This window comes from Scylla paramamosain, chromosome 37 (genome assembly GCF_035594125.1).
Source record: "Scylla paramamosain isolate STU-SP2022 chromosome 37, ASM3559412v1, whole genome shotgun sequence".
NCBI classification, from domain to species: Eukaryota; Metazoa; Arthropoda; class Malacostraca; order Decapoda; family Portunidae; genus Scylla; species Scylla paramamosain.
The window spans coordinates 1642554-1665907 of NC_087187.1; the positions used below are offsets into that span (position 1 = coordinate 1642554).

Here is a 23354-nt window from a genome sequence, read left to right on the forward strand (position 1 = left end):
GAAAAGAAAGTTTCCAATTACAGTAATAGCATTTCTACATAGCTACAACTTCTCCTGTATATATATCGTAATAATGATAAGAGCATATATAAATATAAAATAATATGAACCCTGGCTTCCCCCTGTTTCTTCCCCGCTAATGCAAACCTGGTGGTAACACGCCCATCAATAACCAACTACCAGTTAACGCTGTTGGCCCGCAAATTCTGGCCATGAGGTTTTTTATCTGGTTGCTGTCACGCTGTTGAGCTCTGACCCAGAAGATCAACACACAGCATTATGCAGACGATGACTGAAGATTGTGCAACATTATGCAACCAATCATTGATGAGTCAGAGAACTTTGAACATTTCTTGATGGCAATGAAGACTGAATTACCTTGAGAGAGAGAGAGAGAGAGAGAGAGAGAGAGAGAGAGCATGGCTGTCAAGCTTAGTTGATCACATCTATAAATAACTTTAATACTAATTTTTATGGTAAATGAGTGGAAATAAAAAAAAAATCACACCCACACACTCCCACACCTGCTGACAGGTACGAGAGAGACAGCAGGTGTGTGTGTGTGTGTGTGTGTGTCACTGCCACCACCACCAGTAAATATAATCAAACTAAACACGCATATAATACAAAAAATAACAAATATAACATAGACAAATAAGGTAATGTCACTGCCCTCGTAACAATAACAAGAGAGTAGGTGCATGTCTGTCTATGTCTCGGATCCCACCACCACCATCATCACCATCACCATCATAAACAAATGAATAAATACACTAATTGAGATCCCTACCTTGAAATAAAAAAAAAAACATAAAAGAAAAAAAAAATGAAACAACAAGATCAGCGTGTGAATGTGTGTGTGTGTGTGTGTCCCAGCTGACTACTACCACCACCACCAGCACCACTACGCCTCACCCGTTCACTCACTCATCACTCACACACTCACCATGAGCTGCACAGGGGCCATACCAAAGAGAGGCGCCAGGCAAGCCAATAAGGACAAGGTGAGGAGGTGCTGGGGCTCAATATAGTGCTGAGTGATGAGTATTGAGCTAACCATAAGGAAACGATGAAATGGTGACCAAATGTTTGGTAGTGAACCGGGTCGTTATGGTGAGAATAATAGTGTTTTGGGGGTTATATGGTGATGTTGATGGTGTTGTGGAGCTTGTATGGTGGTGATGATGATGTTTTTGGGATTAAATGGTGAGGGTGATGGTGTTGTGAGTGGTGACCGTAATGAAAGTGCTGGTGGTGACTTGGTGATTGTGTGGTGTGGTACGTCTTGTTTGATGGTGAAGTGGGCTGGTGTAGTGAAAGAAATCGATGTTTTTTTTTGGTGTATAATGGTGTATTTTTATCAATTTTGCAGGTGTTGTTAAGCCATTAAATCCTTACCCGTACGTTACCTGTTCTTGCCCCCTCCTCCCGTTCTCTCTCTCTCTCTCAGGGACGACTGTGTGATGACTTTTCCAGGCATTTCAGTCAGTGAGTACAGGGAGGCGTTGAAATGCCTGTATCAAATACCTGTATCAAACGTGTTCCAGTTAGGATTGCACGATGTTTGTTCATGTTTGCAATGTTGACGGATACATTATAGTAACTTGTGCTGTCTGGCAATGCTTTCTCAAGGAATATAATTGTGATTGGCCACTACTGAAAATTTACTGATGTGATTTTTAATAATTAGGTGTATGTTTTGAGTCTGTCATAATTAACTATCACAAGAAGTTGGGAATTAAAGTCCTGATTGTGGTTGTGTGATTGTGAAGTCCTGTTATGGATCCAATGGTTACTTCAGAAAATTAAAAAAAATATGATGGTTAAGGCATTTTACCAACATCTCAGCATGAGTCAATGTTTACAAGTGATGATACTGAAGCAACATTAGCGTCTTCATCCGAGGGCTAGGTTAGGTTCAATTCAGTTAGCCTCATCTTAGTGGCTAATGGCAGGAGGCAGAACACTGAAGATCAGAGAGTTTACAAAAGACTGAGAGGAACTACATGGAGAGGTTGAGTGAGGGATGCCTTGGCAACAACTGATTAGAGTCGGGAGAGCTTGGTCAGGGTACAAAAGAGCACTGGCTAGGATAGAGACAGGAGAGCTTGGTCAGGCTTCAAGACAGCACTGGCAGGGAGAGACAGGAAGGCTTAGTCAGGGTTCAAGACAGCACTGGCAGGGAGAGAGAGACAGGAATTCTTGGTTAGCATTTAAGAGAGCACTGGCTAGGAGAGAGACAGGAAGGCTTGGTCAGGGTACAGAAGAGCACTGGCTAGGATAGAGACAGGAGAGCTTGGTCAGGGTTCAAGACAGCACTGGCAGGGAGAGAGAGACAGGAAGGCTTGGTTAGGGTTCAAGAGAGCACTGGCAAGGATAGAGACAGGAGAGCTTCATCAGGGTACAGAAGAGCACTGGGTTGGATAGAGACAGGAGAGCTTGGGCAGGGTTTAGGAGAACACTCGGAGAACCTGAGAACCTGCCAACCACTGGACGTGAATTAAGTTAAGTCAGCGAAGTATAATTATAAGAGAAGTTACTGTAGCATTCTTTGTTGCCTTGCAGGACAGCACAGATGTGATCGGCGAGCCTCTCGATGAGTTATACATGAATGTCCCCAACCAGGGCGGTGACTGGAGGGTTCCTGCACTGGTAAGTATGGCTGGGGAGGAGATTTTGTGCTTCTGTGACTTAATGTTATCTGAGGAGAATTCTACTTTGTTACCCTGTCTCTTTCAGTGGGAGTAAGTGTAGGGTAGTTTTACAGCCAGCTAGTTGTGTGCTTCTCCGACTGTCTTGTTATTGTTAGAGGAACCTTCTGCTTTATTATCCTGTCTCCTGCCCTGGTAGTAAGTGTAGGGTAGTTATGAAAGCAGCCTGGTGGATATGCTGGTGTTTGTTTTCCTTTGTGTTCCTTTGCATTGTACACAGTTACTAGTATTATTGTAACGTTCTTGTCATTCTCATTCAGAAAAACATAAACTGAAGCATTTAAAATATTTGTGATTGTGTTGGCTTGTACCTCAAATATGTGCATGGCTAGAAGATCGTAAAGCCAAGGACGGTATTTATAAAAGGATATGCATTGCTAAAAACATAAAACCAAGGACAAAATAAAGGCACATATCTCAAATAATTACATAGCTAGAACACCATAAAACCAAGGAGGGCACCAGTAACTCACTGCCACATCCCCACAGCACAAGTACTGGACACAGAAGGGTACGTACCTCAAGTATGTGCGTCCACCTCCCCCTGTGCTGCCTGACGGGTCGCCCCCTCCCGCTGGTGCCAGTGAGTCCTGGATTGAGCAGATGGAGCTAATGGAGGAGGATCTGAGGGGCCTCCTGCGTCTCCCACACCACAAGTTAGTGCTCCTCTGTTGTCTTTCTTCCTGGCAGAGTAAATAAGTAAGAGTTAATGGAGGGAAATAGGAGACAGTGTAGGAAGTGTAGGAGAATAAGGATAGACATGAAGAAAAGGAGAAGATAAGGGAATAAAAGGGAAGTTGTATATTTGAGGTATTGAAAGGAATGGAAATAACAGGAGAGAGAGAGAGAGAGAGAGAGAGAGAGAGAGAGAGAGAGAGAGAGAGAGAGAGAGAATTTTCCTCATCTTCTAAGTGAAACCTTTCATTCATTTCCTGTGTGTGTGTGTGTGTGTTTGACAGCTGTCATCTTGTTCTATTTTTCCTCACATTACCTTCCTTTATATCCCTTCCTTCTCTCACATTATTTCCCCTTACATTGTTTCCGTCCCACACCTGTACATCTCACACCCGTCCCACACCTGTACATCTCACACCCGTCCACCTGCAGATTTTGGTCACAGATGATTTACGACCCAAACGTGCACCTGTGCCTGGAGTCGTACCTGTCGCAATGCCCCCGATGGTATGAGGAGATGCAGGTTGACCGGCTATGCAAGGACATGGTCGCCTCACTGCACCGCCTTGTTCTGCTCATCTACCTCCGCCTTGCCACACCTCGCGAGTCACAGGTGAGGGGAAGGAGTTTGGTGTTGTACTTAATATGGGTTCTACTGATTTTTTTCATACTGTAAGTTATATTGGGGTTCATGTTTTGATTTATTTGTCTACCTCTGCCTTGCCACACCTTGTGAGCCACTCCAGTTCCACACTCCGGCCTGCCACCTCACCACACACTCTCCTCTCCACAGACCAGCCACATCACGCCAGCAGTCTTCGCACAGATGATCTATGAGAATTTCCTCATAGATGCGTGTCAGTTGCTGGACCTCAGTGTGGTGTACGGCCCCTCCTGTGGTCCCCTCCTGACCCGCATGTTTGCCTGTGTGTTCCGCCACCAGCCTAAGTACTACCAGGACCTCATACACACTGTCTCCTCCATAGCCTTGGTAAGTATGGGCTTGGGGGTAGGTAGTGTTTATTATTTTTGGGTGTGGAGAGAGAGAGAGTGAGAGAGAACAGGTAAATAAGCTGTAGTGAGAAGCCAAAATAAATCGTAAGAATGGGAATGCTTGAAATTATGATAAAAAAGGGTAATAAATAGAAGTTAGATGAAAAGAAAGAAGAAAGAGCAAAAGACAGAGAGATGCTACTGATGTTATTATTCTTCTCTTTGGTGATGTATTTGAGAGAGAGAGAGAGAGAGAGAGAGAGAGAGAGAGAGAGAGAGAGAGAGAGAGAGAGAGAGAGAGAGAGAGAGAGAGAGAGACTAACGAAGCACCCATCACAGGCTTTAGAGGGAGTGGAGGACAAGTTGCGAGTGTCGGATTACGAGATTCCTCTGCCCCTGGACGCGGTGATGGAGAATCTCTCAGTGCCAGACCTTCAGACAGTGGTGCTCTTCCTCCTCGACACCTTCTCCTCCCTCCACCTCTTCCTCAGCCTCCACCCACCAGCTGCCAAGTGCTTCCAGGATGATGTGAATGAGCTAAGGTGAGCTGCTGGTGGTGGTGGTGGTGGTGTTGGATAAATAATGTAGTTATTTTTTTTAGTTTAGGAATGAAAGGATACATGGTAAATCTGGTTAAAGTAATTGAGTTTTTGTGATGTAAATGAGTTGAGGTGAGGTGCTGGTGGTGGTGGAGGTGGTAGTGGTGGTGGTGTTCTTGAAAAATGTACTGTTATTTTCCTGTTTAGAAATGAGATCTGTCTAAAGTACCGTATTGAGTTTCTGTAATGTGAATGAACTGAGGTGAGTGAGTTGGTGACCAGTAAATGGAACAACACACATCCATACATATACCAAGGCTGTTTCTCCCTAGAAAAGATGGGTAGCCTAAACAAGGCACACAACTTTCACATTCACACTCACTCACACCACTCTTTCAGCCTCTTGAACCCCAACAGAGAAGAAGAGAAAGTACTCCTTCATTCACCTAACCCTTTCCTCACCCACACAGGATAGCCTCCTTCTACGAGAGGGTTGTGTCTGCCATCACCAGCCAGCTGCGAGAGTTGAGCCAAGGGTTGGAGCTGAATCCTCGCCTCGTCAAGGAGATTAACTTGATGAGGTCCTCCATGCTGGCCACCTTCAGGGCTCTTCTCCACCATAAGTGCCTTGCCCCCCTCCAGGAAGAGAAGTGAGTGTGTAGATGTACTTGTGAGTTTAAGCTTTACTATTTCACTTTCTTTTGGCTTATTTATTTATTTATTTTATTTATTTATTTATTTATTTATTTATTTATTTTATTTTTTTGGGGGGTCTGTTTCTCCTGCTTTTCTTGTGGAGTTTGTGGGTCTTTGTTGCAGAAAGGTTCCAATTTTACTTCTGTTTGTATTTGTCATGTTTTTGCTTAATTTTAGTTTGTTTCTGTCATTTCTTTGTCTAGTTTTGTCGTGTGTGTGTGTGTGTTTACTTATGTTTATCTTGGTACATATTTCTGTGATTCTGTCTCTGTATCTTTGGTTTTTCCTTTAGTTTATGTATATATCTTGTATGTATGTGTGTGTGTTACCAGTGAGGTTTAGTAGCGTGTATATCCTACAGAGATAGAGAGAGAGAGAGAGAGAGAATAGATTGGTACTTTCAGAACGAATATTGCACTTTTTAGATTACAATGAGAGAGAGTGAAAGAGAACAGATTACGTCACTTCACATTCACCTCACGCACATTATCTGTCACACGTCACTTGTCACCTGCACCTCCGCTACATCCCCAGCACTTCTTGTCCCCCGCAGGTCAGGAACAGCCGCGGTGGGGGGGTGCGTGGAGCGTTTCCTGCACATCATGACCACCTGTGTCGGGGAGAAGGTCTTCATCACGGACTACTGCTCGGCATTCCCCATCGATGACGACATCAAGATCTTCATGGTAAATTCTGCTGTGAATTGCCTGGAATTTTTTGTTTTGTTTTTTAATGGTGCCCAGAATTTAGAGTTTTGTTTTTCAATGGTGTCCAGAATTTAGAGTTTTGTTTTTTAATGGTGCTCAGAATTTAGTTTTGTTTTTTTTATGGTGCCCAGAATTTAGAGTTTTGTTTTTTAATGGTGCCCAGAATTCTGAGTTTCGTTTTTTAATGGTGCCCAAAATTTTGAGTCTTGTGTTTTGTTTGTGTTGGCTTTTTCTTCAGGGACTGGCACCTTACTGGGCTTTTTGTTTCATCTTTTTTCTCTCTCTCTTGTTGTCCTAAGCCAGTGTCTCTCTTACTTAAAAAAAGGAAAAAAAGGAAAGTTTCCCTTTTAAGTAATATGTGCTTTAATTGGGAAAAGTAAGAATTTGTATCAGATGAATATTCAGTATTTACATTTTCAAGACTCACATTCATTGAGGCTAAGTCATTGCTAAAATCTCTCATGTGTGTTTTAATCTGGAAAAGAAAGAATCATTGTTTGATAAATATACTTTACTTGTATTTTTTAAGAATTTGATGTGTATTGAGGCTAACCATCCCTAAAATCTCCTCACAACAATACTGCAACCTTTTAATGGAGATTAAGAAGAATTAAGCTAAATGTAATAATGTACATTTGAATTCTTAAGAAGTATTATATATTGCATTCACTTGATACCGTATGTCTTTAATCCAGAAAAAAAAAGAAATGGGGTTGAATAAAAGTGCTTACCTGGATATTTCGAAAAGGAAAGTTGTATATTTATTCTTAAGGGTCAACCACCACCACCACCACCACCACCACAGTAACCCCCACTCCCCTCCCCACACAGGACAAGGAGGGGGACATCACCAGCCTCACCTTTGTGCGCGAGGCAATCACCACTGTGCTGAAAGAGATGGGCACCTCCCCCCGCGTTGGTGCCTTTCCCTTGGAGCACCTGGGCCTCTCTGATAGCACCAAGCCTTCTGAGGTGAGGCGAGGCACTGCTTGGCCAGGGAAGGTAAAGGTAGTGGCTTGGAGATAGGGCTGGGAGAGTAACAGACTGATTAACAAAGACTAGTGAACAACATAACCACAAAGCCCTCTGAGATTAGGCGAGGCATTGCTGGGCCAGGGAAGGCTGTAGGGGCTCAGAAAAAAGGCTGGGAACAAAACTAGTGATCAACATTATATTGCTATCTATCTATATACACCTCCACTACTTTCAGAAGACTCTAGATGAAGTGACAGGCTTTTTAGGGTGCTAGTGACAGATTAACAAGATTTCTACATTATTAGCAGGAGAAACACTCTTGAGAACCCAGCTAATCATCTCTGTGGCCTTTGAAAATAGTCATGGTGAGAGAGCAAAGTGTTTCAGTGTACAGATATACCAGGCTGGCAATTCCACACAGGGTAGCCTAGACACCACACACTCATACACACATCATTCACACCCTAAGACAAGACATTACAAGACATTTTAGATAGGCAAGGGTGATATTGATAGACCATAGGAATGTTATAAGAATTTTGTTAGTTATTTTCCTTGTTTCCTCTTTTCTTCTAAATTGAATGAATCTTTTACTTGCTCCTCTTCACCATCAACACATCAATTACCTTGCAGGACCCCATGAACACCAATGACATGAATGGGTATGCCCAGGAAGGTACTGCAGCCTCCACACCCGACCTGGATGTGGCCGCAGGTGTGTCGAGCGTGCAAGAGCTCCTACCTGACCTGGGCGCTGGCTTCATTAGGGAGTGTCTCAGGTGAGGGCAGGTGATGCAGAGGTGTAGGTGGTGGTGGGTTGTCAGATGAGGGTAAAATTTTAAAGAGATAGAGGTTTAGTGTTGTTTAGTTGTTTAGTTGTGTGTTTTATGACTGTACTAAATCTTTGTGTCAGTTAATTAGTCAGTTAGTCCATCAGTCAGTCAGTCAGTCAGTCAGTCAGTCAGTCAGTCAGTCAGTCAGTTACTTCTTTATGACCTGCTGTATTGATCATGAACATTCTCCAGTCAGGTGGTCAGTCAGTCAGTCATTTACTTATCCATTCATTGTGTTATTCAGTCAACCATTCATTCGTTCAATTAAGACAATTAATTAGTAAGTCAATCTATCAGTCAGTCAGTAAGCCATTCAGTGTATCAGTCAATCACTTGGCCAGTCAGACAGTCCATGCATTGATCACTCAGTCAGTCAAAACCAGTGTATCAGCCACAGCCTTCCTTCCTCCTCAGCCACCAGCCAGAAGTCATTAGTCAGTCAGTTAACGACTTAGTCAGTCATACAGTCTGTCCATTGACCATTCACTCAGTCATAGAATTACCCAATCAAACAGTCCATACATTGATCAGTCATTCACTCACTCGCTCACTTCATCAACCATACAGTCATCCACTCAGCCACCCGTCCCTCCTCCAGGTACTACAACCACCGACCAGAGGAGGTCATTAACGCTCTTCTGGAGGATAACTTGCCTCCGTCCCTGGCCAACCTTGACCGCTCTGCCCCCCTGCGCCCCTCCACACCACCCCCGCCTGCTGAGGTATCCCTACTCTTGTCTCGTTAAATTTAGTTAGGTGGTTCATTATCCCTCTTGTTGAATGTAGTAAGTTAAATGCCCCTCTTGTTTGCTCTTCTTGCCCTTAAATATAGTTAGTAAGTTAGTCTTCTTGTGTTGGTAAGTCAGGTACTCCTCTTGTTCACTCTTGTTGTCCATATATTTAATTGGTAAGTGGATTTGCTCTTCTTGTTCTTTCCTCTTTTCTTTAAATATAGTTAGACAGGTATGCCTCTTGTTTGCTCTCATTCTTTTGTAAAATTTAGTGTAGCTGAATATTCCTTTTGTTCACTCCCCTTGCCTTTTGGATTTAATTTGTAAGTCCTTTGCTTCCCACATTCAGTCCATGAACCAACCCGAACATGACTGGAACCTTATTTTTAGACAACTAGAGAATCTTTTAAAAATCATAATTCCTGACTCAGTGAACCAAATTACTTATCACACATACATATACTAAGGCTGTTAGGGGTAGTTGCTGTTATTATTATCATTATTATCATTATTATTATTGTATTAGATTTTCCACGTCTTTTTCATTTGTTAAGTTAGGTTACGTTAGGGCCTCCAGAAAGGTCACACCCAAGACAAGACACACAATTCCACACAGACCTTCATTCACCACACATGCAGTCATCCAAATTACTTTACACACCAAAACAAACAAAGGTGCCACTTTACAACCCTACCGGTGCCACAGGAGGAGAGCCAGGAGGTGCCGTCGCTGGGGATCCTGGAGCAGAGGGCCAACGTGTACGACAACGACGAGTTTGACCTGTTTACAAGGAAGGATGTTGACCGTTCCAAGATCCACAAGGGGAAGAAAGCCACTACCACCAGGAAGCTTTTGTATGAGAAGGATGAGGCGACTATAGACAAGGTAAGGACGGGAAAGTGAAGATGACAGGATGAATGGAGGGAGTAGAGACAGTAGATAAGTGAGAGGGGAGTGAAAATGATAATGAATGAAGGACAAGACAGTTGAGAGGGAGCGAAGATGATGATAAGGTTGAGAATGAGAGAAGGAAGGAGTGAAGGAGGTGAGAATAGGAAAGTGGGAGAGGGAATGAAGGTGATAGGTGAAGTGAGGATGAGGAAAGGAGGGAAGGAGTGGAGGAGGTGAAAATAGACAAAGTGGAAGGAGGAGGGACTGAAAAAAATGATAGACAGGATGAGGATTGGGAGGGAGGAATGAAATAAAAGAGATGATAAACAAGGTGAGGATGAAGAAGAGGTGCAGCACTGTGGTCCACGAGACTGTCCCCTTCCACAGAGCTAAGAATGTGAATGACAAGTGTATGAGTGTGTGGTGCCCTATCAGAGCCAACCTGGTACATAGATAGACTAAAGAATAAACAGCAAAAGACTTAAGTGAAATTTGAATCAGGTCACACAAGGACCCACTCTGAGCACCTTGCCATCCACAGCTGAAGGAGATCGGCCGTCAGTACGAAGAGCGAGGAGGAACCAGCATTTACGAGGACGAGTTTCGCTACGAGAACGAGGAGGAGTACCGGGCCTGGGACTATGACGACGAGTACGATGACACTTACGATGACAACGAGACTGGCGACATTGACGAGCTGGGGCCGGAGAAGGTGGTGAAGAGGTGAGTCTGGCGTAGGAGGTCTTGGTGACAGTAAGAGTAAGAGAGTGGCTGCTTATATTGCTGTCAGACTTTGGAACTTTGTCAGTGAAGATGTGACTCAAAGTATATTCATGTATTCTTTGGCCTGTCACCTTAGTACTGCTTGAATTACTTGTCTGATAAACGCTGCTTCCCCAGACGGCCGGGCATCATCGGGGCAGGCCGCCTCAACACACACATTGACTACAGACACTCCAACAACTCAGAGGAGGAGAAAAGTGATGGGGAGGCGGAGGAGGACTCGGCAAAACAACAACAGCAGCAGCAAGAGGAGTCAAGCAGTGATGGCATTCAGGCAAGATGGTAAGAGATCGCAGTTGTTTTTTATTGATATGGAAGTGTAGCGGTGATCATATTTAGGGAAGATCGTAAGAGAAAGCACAGGGGTTATTTACTGATGCCAGAGTGTAGTGGTGGTGGTATTCAGGGAAGGTCATGAGAGATAGCACTGTTTCTTTTACTGATGTGGGAGTCTAACAGTAATAGGTATTCTGGGGAGATGGCAAGAGATAGCACTGTTTTATTAATGGTGCAGGAGTCTAGCCATGGTGGTATTCAGGGGAGATAGCAAGAGATAGCACTGTTTTATTAATGGTGCAGGAGTCTAGCCATGGTGGTATTCAGGGGAGATAGCAAGAGATAGCACTGTTTTTCACTGATACCACCAAGAAGTAAGCCACAGTTTGACTTGGTTTGACCCTGCATGCACTCCCTCTCATTTACACATTTCTCCACCAATAACAGCACAAGAACTTAACCCAATTTTCATAAACCTTGGTTTGACTGTTAGAGATAAAAACACCCCATGAATGATACACCAGCCTTCCGTCTGCTGAAACTTGTGCCCTTAATGCTTCATAACTCCTCCACTTGTGCAGGACCAAACACCAACCTGGCGCCAGACCCAAGCAGGCCCCAAAGACCAACACTCGAGGAATACAGAGAGTGTTCACCAAATCTAGTAGTAAACCCAGCAAGGCTCACACACCCACGCCAGAGAGGGAGACAGGCGCTGGTGAGGAGAATGGGGAGCACGCCAGCACGCCTCCACCACCACCACGTCCCGCCTTCCAAAGCTTCTGTGAGAACCCAGAGGTGACGAGGCAGCGGGCGGAGCAGAGGCGCAGGGACAGGGACTACAATAGAGGGTGAGATGGTGTTTGGGACGTGGTTTCTACATCTTAAGCCACTTTTAAGCAGTTCTTTTCATTATGCAGCAATATCTAAACAGTATACTGGTTAGATACTGGAAAATTTGTCCTTTGAGTCTCTGCTTTCTTGTATGGGGCTGTAAAAATGGTGTATGGTTTAGTGTCATGACTCGTATATCATGGTGAAAGTGTTAAAGGGAGCGGTGTCTCTTGGGTTTATTCATGTATGTCTTAGCCTCATGTTTCAGTGACTTTCAACAAGATCTAGTGCACATTACTGGGGTTTTTAAAGATGAGTTCTTGACTTGTGAGTGTTAAAGATTTGCAGGAGTGGATTCTTAAATGTCTCAGTGCTTGTATTCTTAGATGTTTCAGCCTCTTGTAGTGATGGCTTTTAATAGGCTCTAGTGGATGTTAATAGGGTTTTCCTGCATGTGCTGATGATTGTTATGATTTTTAAGGATTTCACACCTATTATGGAGAAAAATACCCCTAGAGAATTACCCATGACAGATCCTCATTTCATACTTTCCTCACTAAGGCACAGAGGGCGAGGTGGCGGGGACCAAGGGTGGAGGGAGTCACGGCTGACCAACGGGGTGGAGAACGGGGGTGAGGGCGGCCCCGGCAGACCCCGAGTGGGCAGCACCAAGCACAGCGGCAAGGGGTGGAGGCACGGTGATGGCGGCGACGAAGACCGGGGAGGCTACCGAGGGGGCAAATGTGAGTGTGTGTGTGTGTGTGTGTGTGTGTGTGTGTGTGTGTGTATGTGTGTATAGGAATGAGTAAGGGAAAAAAGTTGAGAAAAATAAAACTGAAAAAGTAAGAATATTATATAAATCTTTTCTTATTTTTTTCTTGTGTGTGTGTTTTGAGTTTTCCGAAGTTCTAATGCTTGGTTTGGGTTCAACTGTTACCCTTTCATTGTTTTTTTTTTTATTTAAGTTGGACAGAAACAAGATACAGTTTTATGTATTACTTGTGTATGGTGTCAGGCCTTGCTGTGGGTGTGTGTGGCCAGCTGTGGTGTGCCTTAGCTCCTGGGGTGCGATAGGGTTGTCCACGAGACTGCCCCTTTCCACTGGTGACTGATGGAGCTGAGAGTGTGAATGATGTGTGTGAGAGTATGTGGTGCTTTGTCTAGGCTGCCCTGTGTGAGGTTGCCAGCTAGGTATATAGATAGATGAATTAGAGAGTGAGAGAAGGTGACAGACTCTAATGTCCCTGTAACCTCAGACAAGTGATGTTAGTGAGTATTTCCCATTCTCTCTCATGTGTACGAATTTTTTTTCATTTTTCTTTCATTTAATTTCTTTTCTCTCTTTTTAATGATAAGCTCTAATACACCCTTGTCCCTGCACCCACAGACAAGGAGGACACCAACCACGGTCGTGCCCAGAGCCAGCAGCACCGACACAAGATGGTACACAAAAATGAATACAAACGCCAGGGTGCTCAGGCAAAGTTCAACCGTAACAACTGAACACCACACGACGCCCTGGAGCCTTGAACACCAGGAGGCAACCACCATGTCCCTCTCCAACCCTAGCCACCACTACCACCACTACCACCTAAGACACAGCACAGATACACAAATAGAAGCACAAGTGTAGGTCAGGGAGGGATCAGAGGGAGGACTGGCTTAGTTTTGCTCTTGTTTGGAAGGTAAGAGGGTGTGTGTAGGTTGAATAAGGGTCTGTAGATGTTGGAAAGTAGAGTTGTGTCATCTGTATCTTGTTAATTTACATATATTAGGGAAAAAATGGGGAAAAAAACTTGCTATTTATTTTAACTATGTTTGCAATTCAGGAGTTTGATAAGAAATCAGAGGTGCTTGAAATAGGAAAGAGAGAGGAAAAGAAATATCAGGCTGTTTAATATTAGTGAAGTTAAATCATTCATACACTCTTTCTGTCATTATCTGGTAAGTTAACCTCTCTCTCTTCACTGTCCATAAACTTACATAGAGAAATTGCTTCAGGTAAAAAACAGAACTTAAAAATCAAATCTTCAGAGGAGACATTACCAGAAACCACAAGAGATATCATTGTTTTGCTGCTAGATATGATTGAGGAACAGAAAAGAGGATCAGTATGAACATAAGAGCTTGCATTCATGGGGGTATGGGAGAGAAGACAGGAGTATGATCAGAAGAGCCTGGGTTTCTATGTTCTTTGACTGGTTGTGGGTAAAGAAGAGAAGAGGGATGGTACGAATATAAGAACAAGTATATTTATGTGTTCTTTAGGTATGGGTGGGGGAGGGGGTGAAAAGAGGAATGGTATGAATATAAAAGCTGTATTCATCTGTTCTTAGCTAGGTATGGGTGAGGGAAAGGACAGGCCATAGGTGTAACCATTAGATTGTACAAGGCTCTGGTGTCAATGTTTGCTCACTGCCTGTGTTCTATTTGAAGACAACACTGGGCTGGCTTCTATATAAACAAAAAGCCTTGAAGAAGTGCCCACATGTCTCCCTGCAGTTCCTTATTCACTTCACTCATGCTTGCAGAGTTTGCTGATCCATCTCATTCACCAGACATGACATGGGAATAGATTAAAAAGATACAGGTTCTTTCAAAGGTCAATTTCCTGCTATTCCATTTGACCTTAACCAGAAAATTCAGTTAATCAGTGATATGCTTGGTAAAACCCTCCAAATTTCTCTTGCTTTGATTTTGACTTGTACATATAAATGATTTTTTGGGGAATGTAACCAGGGTGTCCTCTCATGTACCTATGAGGACAGTGACTCACATAAAGGACTGTATTCTGAGACACTTCTTTCTCGCATGCACCTCCACTACTCTCAAAGGCTCTGGTTGAAACTACATGGGTTTCCAAGGGTGTTTTCTTACTCATAGTGACAGATTAACAAGATTTCTGCTTTATTATGTGGAGAAACACTCTTGAGAACATGGCTAATCATCGCTGTGGCCTTTGAGAATGAGTGGTGAGTGAGTGGTTTCAGAATCCAGGCCAGAGAGGCAAGGGTGACGGTGGCACAGTGCCAACCCTCACAGCAAGTTTCCTGTTCATGTCTGTGATCAGCCTTGTGATATAAACTCGTCTCTTTATATATATACAGCATATATATATATATATAAAACAGTGTACTTGTGTGTACTGTACTGTACTGTACCTACCACTCCATTAGAGGCACACACACACACACACACACACACACACACACACACACACACACACACACACACACACACACACACACACACACACACACACACACACAAGGGAAGTTATGAGTTGGAAATATGAAAAGTCCAGCTCATGATCCTAAACACACACACACACACACACACACACACACACACACACACACACACACAAGGGAAGTTATGAGTTGGAAATATGAAAAGTCTAGCTCCTGATCCTAAACACACACACACACACACACACACACACACACACACACACACAGCTAGGCATTAAGTACCACTATAGGGCATGGTAGTTGTACTCAGTTACGGGAAATAAACAAAGTTATTTTTGTTAAAGCATTAGTGAACTGTTAACAAACTCTTGGCAGGTATTTCATTATCCTTCCTGTAGTGATGAGTCTTGGTGGTGACAGGCCAGGTAGATGTGATGATTGGGTTTACCTGAGTGTTTGTTTGTGTGTTTGTTGGTTTGCAGGTATGTGTATGGGTTTAAGTGTGTTTATTTATTTATTTATTTATCTATTTTATTGGTGATTGGGTTTAACTGAGTGTTTGTTTGTGTGTGTTGGTTTTTAGGTATATGTGTGGGTTTAAATGTGTTTGTTTATTTATTTATTTATTGATATTTCTGGGTATTTGTTTATATAAATGTTTATTCTTGTTTTCATTGGATGGTGGCGGGCATGTGCGGTGGGTGAAAATTATTGTTATTTTAGTTTATTTATTTATTTATTTTTATTTATTTCATTTTTATTTATTTATTTTTTTTTTTTTTGGGGGGGGTATTTCTGGGTATTCTCTCTCTCTCTGTTATACTCATTTTCTTCCTTATCTTTTATTCTATACTTACGTCTTGGCTAGGGTAATTATTGCAAAGAAAAATAGACATTGAATTAATGACAGTTTATACAAAGAAGGACGATGAAGATATACTCTATAGCTGTAAATTGCAAAAGAACATACAGGTATTGAGTTAATAACAGTCTATACAAAGAGAGACCATATATTTCACCAGGGCGTAATTTGAAAGTATGTCAGTTGAAAGCCTAGCCTATATTCTCAATGGTGCGTGGTGAAAAGTGCACAGACTACATAAAAAAGGACATTATTTACTGATAAGGGCATGGTCCATCTATAAAGGTGCCAAATTATATTAACAATGGTGCCAGATATATTGATAAGAGCACAAACTATAGAAAAAGGACATATTAATAAGTTTTATTGATTTTTATTAATTTTATTTATTTTTGTTTAATATGTACAATTTCGCTTTATTCGTTTCTTTGTTTTTGTCTTGTCCGTTTTTTCTTTGAATGTTGTTTTTCTGTAGTTATGCAGTGTTAATAAGAGGGATGTGCAGTAGTAGTAGTAGTAGTAGCAGCAGCAGCAGTGGTGGTGGTGGTGGTGATGGTAATAATTGTAGCAGCATCCTATACGGGTTCGTTCTTTCACTAGTCGGGAAGGAATAGTTAGTAGTAGCAAGTAGTAGTAGTAGTGGTAGTAGTATTAGTAGTAGTAGTAGTATTGTACCCTAGTAAACATTCTCTTTTCCTGCACAGAGAGGAAACTCAGTCATAATATTGCTTGAGTGCGTGTGCATCATTCCCCGGGGCACACACACACACACACACACACACACACTACCGCACGCAGTAACACACACACCACGCACTCGCATACACAGTAAAACTCATACATGCCTTATGCTCATGACAGTATGCTACACACACACACACACACACACACACACACACACACACACCATATATAACACGTAATGTGAAAAAGTGTTGAATATTGTATTGTGAAGTATCCGCAGAATTACACACGCACGCACGCACGCACAGACGGACAACAGTGCAAATTTATATTAATGCATTGCCTGTGTATTGTGAGCATAACAAACGGAACACAAGCTGAGTAGTGGAAGGGGGAAAAAAAGTTAGCGTTTTGAAGGCTGTAAGGAAAAAAAAGTTAATAATAATTCTCAACATTGGAAGGAAAATAAATTTACGCTCTCAAGACTGCAAGAAAAAAAAAAGTTAACTGGTTCTCAAGACTGGAAGGAAAAAGGAAAATAAATAAATAATAACGTTCTAAAGACTGCAAGGGGAAAAAAAATAACTAGTTCTGAGGAGTGGCAGGAAAAAACGCATCTAATTTTTTGGGCCTAATAACCTAATAAGAGTTTTAGCAATGCAGAAGCTAAAAACATTAATGCTATGCTGCCTGTGTGGCCTGTACTTACTGTTCTTCCATCACCTCACCACCGTCGCCATCACGTCACACAAGCCTGCTGCGAATCGTAATCATGTTCCTGCCACCTCTTCACTACTGACGGAGGAGGAATACGAAGTGGAAGGTCAGAATAGAGAACTCTTTGTAATATCCTCGTTTTGCTGTCCAGTGATTTTATTTTGTTATTAACCTTGATATTAAGAGATTTTAGTGTTATTTAATGTTAATTCGTGTTAAATATGTGCGAGTCAGGTAGTAGTAGTAGTAGTAGCAGAAGTGTTAAAGATAATTATGTATTTATCAATTCTATATCAGCTGTTACTGTCCAGTTTTATCAATTTATTCATCTACCTATCTACTCATTTATTCATTCTCTTATATCAGTCTCATTAGAGGAAGCCAGCCACCAGCGGAGGGCGTCACCCACAACACACGCACTGGGTTCCCTAGGAGAGACTCAGAGGATCCTGGTTTATAATTTAGGAACAGCTGCTGAGTACCTCCCCCTGCCCCCCACCAGACCCCTCCTCAAATACTCCTCCTCCTTATCCCTCTATATCCAGAATTCACGAAGGAAAGAGAAGAAGAAGGAGAAGGAGGAGGAGGTAAAGGAAGGAGAGGAGGAGGAAGCTGCAAACTTTTCCTCTGTCCTTTCTTTATCTTCTTCCTTTTTGTCTTCTTCCTCTATTCCCTTTTCTTCGGCCTCTTCCTCATTTTCCGCCTCCTCCATTCCTTCTTTCTCCTCTTCTCCTTCCTCCAATCCTTCTTTCTCATTTTCCTCTACCGTTCCTTCGTCTTTCTTTTCCTCCTCCATTGCTTCTTTCTCCTCCTCCTCCATTCCTTCTTCTTTCTCCTCCTCCTCCACCGCCCTGGACCTAGTGGAGGAGCTGCTGGAGTTGGTGGAGCACGTGGAGATGACCTGTTTAAAACTTCTGAAGCAAGGAGGGAGGACTTGCCAACGACTTCCTGATGGAGATAAGTAAGTGGTAGTAGTAGTAGTAGTAGTAGTAGTAGAAGTAGTGGTGGTGGGGGGGGTTGTGTTAGTAGTAGTGGTAGTGGTAGTAGTAATAATAATAGGAGGGGGAGGAGGAGGAGGAGAAGAAATTATTAATCAGTTATCCTTATTATTATTATTATTATTATTATTATTATTATTATTATTATTATTATTATTATCATCATCATTTTCTCCCCCTCTCTCCATCTCCCGCAGAAAGGTGTGTTCGGACCCCCTCGTGGCGCCGACTTGGGCATCGTGCCTGGTGTACTCGTTCGGCCTCGGCCACGACTTCACCTTCGACGTGGCCATGGCGCAGCTCGGGTGTGAGGTCTTTGTGTTTGATGATGACCAGTACCACGACATTTACAACAGCCATCCATTTACCAGGTGACTTTCTATACTGTTTGCAATTACTACTAATATTATTGGTGGTGGTGCTATTACTACTACTACTGTTGCTACTACCATGGTATATACTCGTCATGCATTTAATGTTAACTATATTGTTTACTACTACTACTACTACTACTACTACTACTACTACCACCATCCACAACCACAACAATAACAACTTTTTTCCCCCCATTTCCTTACAAGAATACCAATCCTTTCCCTTTTCCCCTCCCAAGGATTCACTTCGGCCACGTGCGTCTCGGTACCAAGGTGCTGTATCAGGTGGTGGAGGACAAGGTGAGGAACAGCACCTACGCTTACATGTACCGGCCACTGGACAACCTCATGTACCTCCTGGGACACACGCGGGCCTCTATCAACCTGCTGAAGATGGACATTGAAGGGGATGAGTGGAAGGTGTTCAATGAGTCTATATTTAAGGTAAAGAGAGAGAGAGAGAGAGAGAGAGAAAATCTGTGCAAGACTTCCTTCTCTCACCCCTGGCGCCTTCTCTATCCATCTCCCTAATGCAAGAGTTAACCAGTGTTCACTAACTTTCATTCTTTTCACTGGTAAACTCTGGAATTCCCTGCCTACTCTGCATTTTCCCCCTTCCTATGACTTGAACACTTGTGGGATGTAGGTTTCAGGACACTTCTCAAATTTGAATAATCCTTTTGACCTTACGATGCATCAGATTGAAACAGGAATGAAAGAAACACAAGATGAAGTGCAAAAAAAAAAAAAAAAAAAACAATTATTCGTTATATTTAAGTGATCACAGATTTTTTGTTCAGTACACGCCAGCTTTTATCACACACTCGTAAATCATTCTTAAAAACCAAACTGTTTCATGAGCAAGGCACCCATTTATCCTCATACAAAAGAAACTCACAGTAAGAATCTCGATATTTATTTACTCATCCATCAAATCAGTCATCACAAGCTTTCTGTTTGAAGTCAAGAGTAGCCTAGCCTCTTGTCCAAGCGATACACAGTTCGTCCGCCGACCGCCTTGGAAACATCAACTTGAGCAAGCGCAGATTCACAGTACCAACAAGGGATGATGTTCCCGTTCCTCCTCCTCCTTCTGTTCTTCCTGGGGTGCTTATCTGGGGGCTCAATGATCCTGGGGCGGCGGCAGAACGGGTGGTGGTCTTCGGTGTTCAAAGTATGTGGGTTTTTGAAGTTATCCGAAGCTGCAGTAACCACTCGCCTCTTGGGTTTCCTGATACGATCCTGCGTTCGTTCCCCTAGTGTTACCTGCTTCCTTCTGTGGCTTCCCTGTGGATGTGAGTGAAGTTAGTGTGTTAGGAAGGGGGTGTGGATGATAATAGCGTGTTAGGAAGGGATGTGGATGAAGTTACGTGGGTGAGGATGAAGTTAGCGTGATAATGGTGTAGGTGAAGCATTTAGGTGTTAGTGTGGGTGGTGACGATATAAATAACGTAATGATAATATTTTACTCACCCCAACATGAAAATCAGAAAAGAATAGCGTCTCCTCTTCATCCTCCTCCTCCTCCTCCCCCTCCTCGTCTTCTTTCACCTCTTCCACATCAAGAAATCCGAGGAGGCCAGGCCCATCCTTTAAGACCTCCTCCTTCTCCTCCTTGTCTTGTTTCACCTCTCCTCCATCAGAAGAGTCGAGGATACCAGGCTCGTCCTCCAGAACCAGACTCTCAAGGGTCAGCTCAGGGTCAAGACTAGACTCAAGGTGGCCCTCGAAGTGGCTCTCGAGGAACACCAGGTCGTTCTCGAGGGAGCCACACTCTGAGTCACACTTTGGGGGTTCATGGCTAAGGAAACTAATGGCGTCACTTTCAAGGTCACACTCGAGTTTGACAGAAACATTTTGGTGGAAGTCGACCAACACCCAGTCGTCCGTTTCAAGTGCCTCTGGAAATGTGATAGTAACAGTAGTGATGATTGTATATACGTAAAAAGCTGTAATAGGTAGGTTAGGTGAGGTTAGGTTAGATTATTGCATGAATGGGTAGATTTTAAGTTAGATTTGGTTGGGTCAGAGGATTGTGGGTAGGTTTGAGAGGATGGGGTGCTCACAAATTTCATTATCTCCATTTTGCTTCTTATCTATCACAGTTAATACTAAATAAATCTCAGTTGTCGCATTTCGTAATTAACTCCAGCCTCCTGACTCCTAACTCCATCAATTTCACGATAATCTCAATTTCATAACTGTTCCTGCATCCACATTCAGTCTTCATTCTTTACCTTGAATCTGTAGGTTGGTAGAGGTGGTGTCAGCAGCAGTGGTGGTGGTGGTGGTAGTAGTGATGGTAGTGGTGGTAATGATTGTGGTGGGGGTGGTACTTCTAGTTGTGGTGCTGGTCGTAGTGGTAGTTGTAGTGGTAGAAGTGGTGATAGTAGGTGGTTGTATAGTAGTAGTAGTGGTGGTGGTAATAGTAGTAGTAGCTTAACTTCTACGATCACGTGATAGAACACAACTATTTTTCCTCTCTCTTTTCCTTTCTTTTCTGTAACAAACACAATAAAATAATAATCAATAATAGTAAGTACACAATATGGAGAACTGCAGAGAGAGAGAGAGAGAGAGAGAGAGAGAGAGAGAGAGAGAGAAAACTTTTCATGCTACTTACCCGCAAGGCACTCACGCACGCACTCACTCACTCGCTCTGATATATTGCAACCTTATCTGTATTCAGTTGCCAGACATCACTAGCTAAACATAATTCTTCCATTCATTCATCTTTATTCCTCTTCCCTTTTATCATTCTGTTTCATTTCTTCTTCTTCTTCTTCTTCTTTTCTTCTTCCTCTTCTTCCTATTATTATTATTCTTTTTCCTTCATCTCTTCTTGTATTGCATCATATGGCGGTGTTGTGACGTCAGAATGTTTCTTATCATTGTATTGCGCCATGTTGTATTAAATAGCTGGTGTCTGTCTGTCTGTATGTATATATGTATTATTATTGTATGTTCTGTCTATGTACTGTGCCTGTCTGTCTGTCTGTCTATCTTCAGAATACTACTACTACTACTACTACTACTACTACTACCAAAACTATATACCTGTATTTTTAAACACCTCTGACTTCACCTTCATTACATCCAAAAGGCTACATGGGTTTTTAAGGATATATTTTTTTTGTGGTTTTAGTGACAAATTAACATTTCTACCTCATTAACGGGAGGAACAGTCTTGAGAACCCGGCTGATCACCTCTGTGGCCTCTGAAAACAGCCATGGTAAGAGGGCAAGGCTTTTAATACTGACCATCTCTCTCTCCCTCTCTCTCCCCAACAGACTGATATTCTAGCACGTGTGGGACAGCTGGCTATTGAAATACATATGACGGATTTTCTGAAGCCAAACATCACAGCAGAGGAAACAGTAACGGCCCTCTACAAGTACATTGCGTGAGTATGGTGCAAGGTTGTGTTCATTAATTGTGTATTTGAAGTGCGTGGTGGTGGTGGTGGTGGTAGTCTGTGAATAGATAGATAGACAGATAGATTAGATATATAGACAGAAAGACATATATAGACAAAGACAGATAGATAGATTGATTGATAAATAGATAGATGAATAGATAGATAAGTAGGTTGATAGATGAATCGATAGATAGAAAGATAGATAAATAGACATCATCACCTACATCGTATCACCTTTCTTCATCTTTCACAACCTGTTCATAATTCTTTCTACTTATCTATCAGTATTCCAAATCCTGAATTCCTCCTTTTTTCCCTTCCCTCACCTTCCTTTCACAATCTCTGCTTAGTCACCTTTGTCACCCATCTTATCTTCTCTTCCATCCCCCACAGCTTCTTCACGACCCTTCGCTCTCGTGGCTTTCGTCTCGCCTACTATGAGCCAAATTACTTGAGTCCTACCTTCGCTACCGTGGCTGGCATCACGTTTTCTATCCTGGCTGAGCAGCTGTGGATTAACACACTCTTCCGCCCACCACCTCGCCGCCTCTACAGCAACACTCGTGCCTATAAAGCAGTTGAATATGTAGGTGATCTAATGTAGCTGAAAGATTGAGGATGCTGGTTAACTCTTGCAGTAGGGAGGTGGACTGAATTGGGATGAAAGTAGAAAGTATTGTGTGTGTGTGTGTGTGTGTGTGTGTGTGTGTGTATGATTTGACACGAAAGATGGGAATACTGGTTAACTCTTGCAGTAGGGAGGTGGACAGAGTAGATATGAAAGTAGAAAGCAAATTAATGTGTATTTTCTTTATCTAGTTTTTGCTCTCTCTCTCTCTCTCTCTCTCTCAGGATATTTTTCTTTAATATCTATAGAAAAGAGAGAAGAAATGCTAGCCTAAGTATAATTAAAATAACACCTGCGCAATACGTCAGACAAGGAAAGTTTGTCTCAATATGCTCAAAATAATCTACCCAGCCTTGTATTTTGGACGTGTTTCTTCCTGTTTCCCTAGTGACGCATTGTAATCAGGCTGTGGTGTTGTTCACGTTGCTTTCCTCCTCGTCAGGCTTGGTCCGTGTTCTAAAACGCTTTGGTCTCTCACCCCGGCTATTTTCAAGGCCACAGAGATGATCAGCAGGGTTCTCAATAGTGTTTCTCCTCTTCTTAATGTAGAAATCTTGTTCATCTGTCATTAAAGTTGTAAAAACATCCTTAAAACGCTTTGCTCTCTCACCACGATTATTTTCAAGGTCACAGAGATGATCAGCAGGGTTCTCAATAGTGTTTCTCCTCTTCTTAATGTAGAAATCTTGTTCATCTGTCATTAAACCGTAAAAACATCCTTAAAACGCTTTGCTCTCTCACCACGGCTATTTTCAAAGGCCACAGAGATGATCAGCAGGGTTCTCAAGACTGCTTCTCATGTTGATAATGTAGAAATCTTGTTAATCTGTCACTAG

At 42.6% G+C, this 23354-nt stretch overlaps 3 protein-coding genes across 4 annotated transcripts; 2 read left to right on the forward strand and 1 right to left on the reverse strand.

The window, feature by feature from the left end:
* The first annotated feature begins 848 nt into the window (after nt 1–848).
* Nucleotides 849–15206, forward strand: LOC135091301 (activating signal cointegrator 1 complex subunit 2-like). Of its 2 annotated transcripts, none has more exons than XM_063988803.1 (17): nt 849–1004; nt 2566–2652; nt 3201–3367; nt 3819–3999; nt 4180–4377; nt 4719–4921; nt 5389–5568; nt 6168–6300; nt 7153–7293; nt 7930–8075; nt 8728–8851; nt 9567–9746; nt 10294–10475; nt 10653–10817; nt 11393–11662; nt 12207–12388; nt 13033–15206. In XM_063988803.1, the coding sequence occupies exons 1-17, from the start codon at nt 852–854 to the stop codon at nt 13146–13148; spliced, it is 2808 nt and encodes a 935-aa protein (XP_063844873.1). In that variant the 5' UTR covers nt 849–851; the 3' UTR covers nt 13149–15206. The 2 variants fall into 2 exon arrangements, with proteins under 2 accessions (XP_063844873.1, XP_063844874.1); XM_063988804.1 differs by lacking the exon at nt 849–1004 and adding an exon at nt 1060–1113.
* Nucleotides 15207–16387: 1181 nt separating this feature from the next.
* On the forward strand, nt 16388–23125 carry LOC135091307 (uncharacterized). Its single transcript, XM_063988815.1, has 6 exons — nt 16388–17205; nt 17466–18060; nt 18295–18468; nt 18711–18915; nt 21763–21875; nt 22284–23125. Exons 1-6 carry the CDS (start codon nt 17040–17042, stop codon nt 22492–22494), a joined length of 1464 nt encoding a protein of 487 aa, XP_063844885.1. The 5' UTR covers nt 16388–17039; the 3' UTR covers nt 22495–23125.
* On the reverse strand, nt 19372–21703 carry LOC135091202 (TNF receptor-associated factor family protein DDB_G0272098-like). The gene is made up of 4 exons (XM_063988646.1): nt 21679–21703; nt 20709–20909; nt 19945–20372; nt 19372–19758 (listed from the first exon to the last, which is right to left on the reverse strand). Exons 1-4 carry the CDS (start codon nt 21701–21703, stop codon nt 19435–19437), a joined length of 978 nt encoding a protein of 325 aa, XP_063844716.1. The 3' UTR covers nt 19372–19434.
* Nucleotides 23126–23354: the final 229 nt, after the last annotated feature.

Coding starts and splice junctions, on each gene's coding strand:
- LOC135091307 (XM_063988815.1), top strand. CDS start 17,040: ATGCAGAAGCTAAAAACATTAATGCTATGCTGCCTGTGTGGCCTGTAC. Junction 17,206..17,465: donor GGAGGAATACGAAGTGGAAG/GTCAGAATAGAG, acceptor CTCTTATATCAG/TCTCATTAGAGGAAGCCAGC. Junction 21,876..22,283: donor GCCCTCTACAAGTACATTGC/GTGAGTATGGTG, acceptor CATCCCCCACAG/CTTCTTCACGACCCTTCGCT.
- LOC135091202 (XM_063988646.1), bottom strand. CDS start 21,703: ATGGCTGTTTTCAGAGGCCACAGAG. Junction 20,373..20,708: donor TACCAACCTACAGATTCAAG/GTAAAGAATGAA, acceptor TCACATTTCCAG/AGGCACTTGAAACGGACGAC. Junction 19,759..19,944: donor TTTCTGATTTTCATGTTGGG/GTGAGTAAAATA, acceptor TCACATCCACAG/GGAAGCCACAGAAGGAAGCA.
- LOC135091301 (XM_063988803.1), top strand. CDS start 852: ATGTGTGTGTGTGTGTGTGTCCCAGCTGACTACTACCACCACCACCAG. Junction 3,368..3,818: donor CTGCGTCTCCCACACCACAA/GTTAGTGCTCCT, acceptor GTCCACCTGCAG/ATTTTGGTCACAGATGATTT. Junction 5,569..6,167: donor GCCCCCCTCCAGGAAGAGAA/GTGAGTGTGTAG, acceptor TGTCCCCCGCAG/GTCAGGAACAGCCGCGGTGG.